The following is a 6,000-nucleotide window of genomic DNA, read 5'->3' on the forward strand; positions in this document are numbered from 1 at the left end:
CAGTTACGCTATCTGGATCTAGAGGATAATTATCATTGGGGAGAAATTCCTATTCAATTAGGGAATCTCAATCACTTACATTATCTCAATCTTGGATTATTTTATCTTTCCGGGAAAATCCCATGTCAAATTGGGAATCTAAAAAATCTACAATTTCTCAGTCTTGGAAGTAACACTCCTCCAATCAGAAGGAAAATGCCAAACTATGCTTCAAATTCCCTTTATGGTGCATTTCCTTTTCGCGTAGGGAATCTTCCATTCTTGCATACTCTTCGACTAGTTGGCAATTTCGATATAAAAGCTAAGGATGCCCAGTGGCTGTCTACACTCCATTCCTTAACAACTCTTGAGCTGAGTTCATTGCATAGTCTTAGTTCCTCTCACCACTGGCTACGAAGTATTAGTAAGTTCATTCCAAACTTGAGCGAATTGAGGCTAATAAATTGTGATCTTTTAGATAATGATATTCAATCTTTGTTCCTTTCTCATTCTGTCAACTTTTCCAGTTCTCTTAACATCCTAGATCTATCTTCTAACATCTTGACATCATCAACACTTCGACTCTTGTTTAACTTTAGCCTTCACCTTCAAGAGCTTTATCTTTCTCACAATAATAAAGATCTGTCACCTTCTTTATGTCTAAATTTTCAATCTCTTAAAATCCTCGACCTCTCTTATAGTAATCTTGAGTCATCAATGTTTCTAGCTCATTTGAATAATAGCTCCAAACTTGAACAGCTTTCTCTTGTAAACTGTAGTCTTATAGATAGAAGTTTCGTGGTTTCTTCTACTTCTACAATGAATGTTTTGCATTCTCTTTTATACCTTGATCTCTCTAATAACTTATTAAAAGCATGCTCTGTATTTCACTGGCTTTCTAACTTCACTACCAATCTGCGCACTCTATATCTTGATTATAATTTCTTGGAAGGTCCCATTCCAGATGAATTTGGGAAAGCGATGAACTTTCTTGAATATATTTCGCTCTCCAATAACCAACTCCAAGGCAAAGTTCAGTCTTTCTTTGGGATCATGTGCAGATTACAGAGCTTAGACCTCTCAGAAAACAGGTTCAATGGAAAATTTCCAAGCTTTACTCAAAATTCTTCATTGTGCAACGTACATATCTTTCGCGAATTGAACTTATCTTATAACCGAATTACTGGCAAGATACCCAATAGCATCAAAATGTTATCTGAGTTGGAGATTTTATCGTTGGAGGGGAATGCTTTGGAGGGTGATGTCTCTGAATCTCATCTTTCTAATTTTTCCAAATTATATTACTTAGACTTGTCACACAATTCATTGTCTCTAAAATTTGTCTCTGGTTGGATTCCTCCTTTTCAATTAAGTTATTTGCGTCTTGCGTCTTGCAAACTAGGTCCAAGGTTTCCTAGTTGGCTCCAGTCCCAAAATTTCTTGTTGCTACTAGATATATCTGATAATTGGCTGAATGATTTTGTACCAGACTCGTTTTGGACCAAGTTGCAAATTCTGTACACTTTGAATATGTCTCACAATAATCTCATCGGTTCAATTCCTAATATGAAATTGAAGCTTCCTTTCAGACCATATATAAATTTCAATTCAAATAAATTTGAGGGAAAAGTTCCATTTTTTTTGCTACAAGCTTCCGAGTTGTTACTCTCTGCAAATAAATTTTCAGATTTATTTTCAGTCTTATGTGGAAACGTCACCGCTACAAACTTGGCCACTTTAGATTTATCAGATAATCAATTAAAGGGACAACTCCCAGATTGTTGGAAACATGTACACCGATTGTTGTTTCTTGATTTAAGCAACAATCAATTGTCAGGGAAGATTCCTATCTCCATGGGAACCCTTGTGGAATTGGAAGCTTTGGTTTTACGAAACAATAGTTTAATGGGTGAATTGCCTTCCTCTTTGAAGAATTGTAACAATTTAATTATGCTGGATGTGAGTGAGAATATGCTATCTGGTCGAATACCATCATGGGTTGGAGAAAGCATGCAACAATTGATAATCTTGATCATGCGAGGGAATTACTTTTCTGGAAATCTTCCCTTTCATCTATGTTACTTGAAGCGTATTCAATTGTTGGATCTTTCCAGGAATAAGTTTTCAGAAGGCATTCCAACTTGCTTAAACAAGTTTAAAGCATTGTCTGAGGAAAGCATCGACAGAACTGAAACTGAGAGTCGTATTCATTGGTACAATACTACTTATTATGAAAATTATAGTGTTTACACTGGTGGTTCTTATGCGCTTCAAGTAATATGGATGTGGAAAGGTGTGGATCGAATTTTCATACGTCCCGAATTGATTCTTCATAGCATTGATTTCTCATGTAACAATTTAACAGGTGAAATACCAAAAGAAATTACATACATGCACGGTTTAGTTTCTTTGAATTTATCAAGAAACAATTTGAATAGAGAAATTCCTTCGGAGATTGGGAATTTAAGGTCACTAGACTCCCTTGACCTATCAAGAAATCATTTGTCTGGAAAAATTCCTCCCACTCTTTCCAATATTGATCGTCTTGCCATGTTAGACTTATCAAACAACCATCTCAGTGGAAGAATTCCATGGGGAAGACAGTTGCAAACCTTTGATGCCTTTAGTTTTGAAGGAAATGTTGATCTTTGTGGGAAACCGCTTGAAGAAAGTTGTCCTGGAGATGAGACAGTGACAAAGTCTAAAGGAGCAGAAGTCGACGATGAAGATGATAAATCAGTTTTGTATGGAGCATTATACGTGAGTTTGGGGATAGGATTCTTCACAGGCTTTTGGGGCCTATTAGGTTCATTACTACTTTGGCAACCATGGAGAATTGCTTATCTGAGGTTCTTGAACAGACTTATAGACTATTTACTTTTAATGGTTGCATTGAACATAGTAAAGTGCCAAAGATGGCTGAAAGACTAGCAGGTATATAATTATAATAAGGTCTTTCGTTGAATTTCGTAATATTTTCTTCTCTGCTTCAGTTACGAAAATCAATAACTAGTTTGACTATTGAAAGGGAGAATGCCTGTCTCTGAACGAATGAAAATATTGGCTTGGGATGAATTTAATGGTTAGAACTTAATTATTTAATTCCTTATCTTAGCTTACAGTAGCTCCAAAAGTACTTCCATTAATGTATGTGTCTCTCATTGATTTTCATCAATTTTATTGAAGATTGATTATATCCTATTCTCCTATTCATGTCTTGGTAGTTAGTTCCTTCTACAAGAAATTATTTTTGTTTTTGTTGCTGTAAAGAAATTATATATAGTATCCTCTGTTTTGAAAATTTGGGTTTTTAATTGAATTCTCCTATCCATTACCAATGTCTCTCATGAATTTTAGCTCAAAATTTGCAGTATAGAGTTTCGAGACTTCGTTCTGAGATGAAAGCATGATGGATTATTGGGAGTGTAACATTTGAAGCGTTGAAGTTGGTAGTGAGAAGTTGTATTTCAAAGTAATGATTCGAAAAATGAATGTTTGATGAAGCTTAATTACATATTTCTCCTATTGGAGGGCTTTTAATGTGCTGAGAGCTTCATAACTCGCTCACTGGAATTTGTTTATCTTTCATCTCTCATGGACACATCGCTTAGCGCTATCTTTCTCTGCTCAGCGTACTTAAGTTTTGGAGCAGCTTTCTAAATTTCTGCAATGATAAAAGTTGTTTTTTATTTTATTTATCAAAATCATATGCATACAGTTTTTCGCAGGACTTGTTTCATTTTTTTTCCCTTTAGTATAATGATGAACTAATACAAAATCTTATGATTTTCTTGAAATAATTTTATTATTCCTAATTATGTCACTATTTGTGGCTAATTTTCTAACGATGGATTGGAAAATTAGCAGACAATAACTATTGTCAATACAAGCTAATCCAAGCACCCGGCATATGATAGATTTTTTCAAATGTGCAAATATCACAAGAATATGTTTTGAATTTATTAAAAAATTGTCTCAATAATAAATAAATTATAAAGAAATTCTTACATGTTTATTCTATTACAAAAACGGTGACCTATATATCTATAAAAACTTTGATTAAATATTAGAGTAGATTGCACATTCTTATAAACGTAGTGGACTAAAGATAAATTATGATTATAAAATTTACATATAGTTTATTTGTCAAGATAAAATATGCTTTACTATAATTAATATTTTTTCTCAGAATTTCACTATTACAAAAAAGTACATAGATAGCGCTTATTTTTATCATAGATAGCGCTTTTTAAGCGCTATCTATGCGTGCGCTATCTATTAATAGATAGCGCTTCTAGAAAAAGCGCTATCTATTCTCAGCAACAATAGATAGCGCTTGTTTAAAGAAGCGCTATCTATTATTAGTCACCAATAGATAGCGCTTGGTTAAAGAAGCGCTATCTATTGGTGGCTGCCAATAGATAGTGCTTCTTTAAAGAAGCGCTATCTATTGGTTCAAATTTTTTTTCAAAAAAATAATAAATTTTAGAATAAAATATAAAATATTAGTTCTATTATAGTATTATATACAAAAAAAATATAAAATAGTGAGAAAAATATGACAAATGTCTGAAAAAGAATGTTCATTAATATGAATACAAATTATTGGTACACTAATATTTCAAAAGTTAATCGTTAAGTCGTCTATTACGTGTCATAACATATATATCATATCACACATCACCTTAACATAACCTATAAGCATGTACTAATTACATGTATACACCAATTTTCTCTAACTTCAATGATTTGACTTTCATGATATTGTTGACATCTGCAACTAGAAAAATACTGCAAGAAAGAGAAAATAATATAGAATTAGTTAATTAAATATTACTACAAATTAATTATGACGATAAAGATAACTTACATCAGTTGGAATTGTTCCTCCTTCACAATATGTAATAATTTCCTTCATATATTGGCACACGTAATACCCACAATCATTGCCGTTGGGTTGTCTTGGGCACTAGAATTTCAAAATTAAAAAGCATTTTTATAATTTGAACATAAAAGGATTCAAAACTGTAGTATACTCCAAACATGTTCAGTGCAAATAACAAATAACTATATACCATATACAAGTTTAAACTATTAATAAAAGGTTATGCTTTCATAACAACCATATACTCCTCCAACCAGTTTCACAATAATACATGTTATTTAACTAACCATTACTATGCAACAAGGAAATAAGTCTTCAATAATTCAAGAATACAAGTTATTCACCTAACCAGTACAATACAAGCAGCCATAATGTGAATTAAAAGGTCACATGAGGTCATTCAACAATTTAATTATCACAATCAAGACTATACTACACAAAACATACTAGAGTAATGTACCTTAATTGTTGTCCACTTGATATTGTTTGACTTAGATTTTGAAACCATGTTTCCTGTTTGAGCTCGATAGGTTTGTATAACCCTAGTGAATAAATAAAATTAAAGCATGTATAAGTAACAACAATACAACTAAAAGTATACGAATATGTCAAGTAAAAGTATACAACACATATATTCTTACATGTCAAACAATTTCTTCAAATCTTGCCTCATATTAATGTCTACCGCTACTGGGTCAAGATAATGAATTATCTCCAGTTTAAGATTGATTCCTAGCAAAACCCAATGTTGGCTACAATTTGAAATGAATCAACAAAATTAGAATTCGTACATCTAACTTTGAAAATAATACATTGTTGATAAAGTTGTAAAGTAAAGTATTACCCGATATTAATAGGTGCAAGAACAAACTTATCAATCACCCCATTATCAAGAAAAAGAGTAACTATTTTTTGCATTCTGTCTTTCATTGGTAGCTCATGTGTTGTGATTTGGGGTGATAAAAAAAAGAACGCCTTATCATTTGGCTTAACAAAGTTTTGATATAGGTACCTTATAAAAGAAAAATATAAGAATGTATTAGCAATATGATAAGGTGTCAATCTAATAATGAAGTTAATGATAAACTGTAGTATATGTTTTACCCGATATATATAGAAATTGTAGTTGCACCTAG

At 32.3% G+C, this 6,000-nt stretch overlaps 2 protein-coding genes across 2 annotated transcripts; one reads left to right on the top strand and one right to left on the bottom strand.

Annotated features, from left to right (window-relative positions):
• On the top strand, positions 1–3,805 carry LOC148199408 (receptor-like protein EIX2). Its single transcript, XM_088111560.1, has 2 exons — positions 1–2,913; positions 3,351–3,805. The coding sequence occupies exon 1, from the start codon at positions 196–198 to the stop codon at positions 2,908–2,910; it is 2,715 nt and encodes a 904-aa protein (XP_087967686.1). The 5' UTR covers positions 1–195; the 3' UTR covers positions 2,911–2,913; positions 3,351–3,805.
• An 869-nt stretch (positions 3,806–4,674) lies between these two features.
• On the bottom strand, positions 4,675–5,794 carry LOC148199409 (ubiquitin-like-specific protease 1). Its single transcript, XM_088113166.1, has 5 exons — positions 5,709–5,794; positions 5,506–5,616; positions 5,325–5,406; positions 4,850–4,948; positions 4,675–4,770 (listed from the first exon to the last, which is right to left on the bottom strand). Exons 1-5 carry the CDS (start codon positions 5,792–5,794, stop codon positions 4,675–4,677), a joined length of 474 nt encoding a protein of 157 aa, XP_087969292.1.
• Between the last annotated feature and the right edge of the window lie 206 nt (positions 5,795–6,000).

The sequence above is a fragment of the Vigna umbellata genome, chromosome 4 (assembly GCF_029865625.1).
Source record: "Vigna umbellata cultivar VRB3 chromosome 4, Vumbellata_1.0, whole genome shotgun sequence".
NCBI lineage: Eukaryota > Viridiplantae > Streptophyta > Magnoliopsida > Fabales > Fabaceae > Vigna > Vigna umbellata.

Bases quoted from the DNA above. Each gene is read 5' to 3' on its own strand.
- LOC148199409 (XM_088113166.1), bottom strand. From the start codon at position 5,794: ATGAAAGACAGAATGCAAAAAATAGTTACTCTTTTTCTTGATAATGGG. The intron at 4,949-5,324 runs GTACATTACTCT...TTGAAATTCTAG, and splicing joins TCAAGTGGACAACAATTAAG to TGCCCAAGACAACCCAACGG. The intron at 4,771-4,849 runs GTAAGTTATCTT...TCTTTCTTGCAG, and splicing joins GAGGAACAATTCCAACTGAT to TATTTTTCTAGTTGCAGATG.
- LOC148199408 (XM_088111560.1), top strand. From the start codon at position 196: ATGCCAAACTATGCTTCAAATTCCCTTTATGGTGCATTTCCTTTTCGC.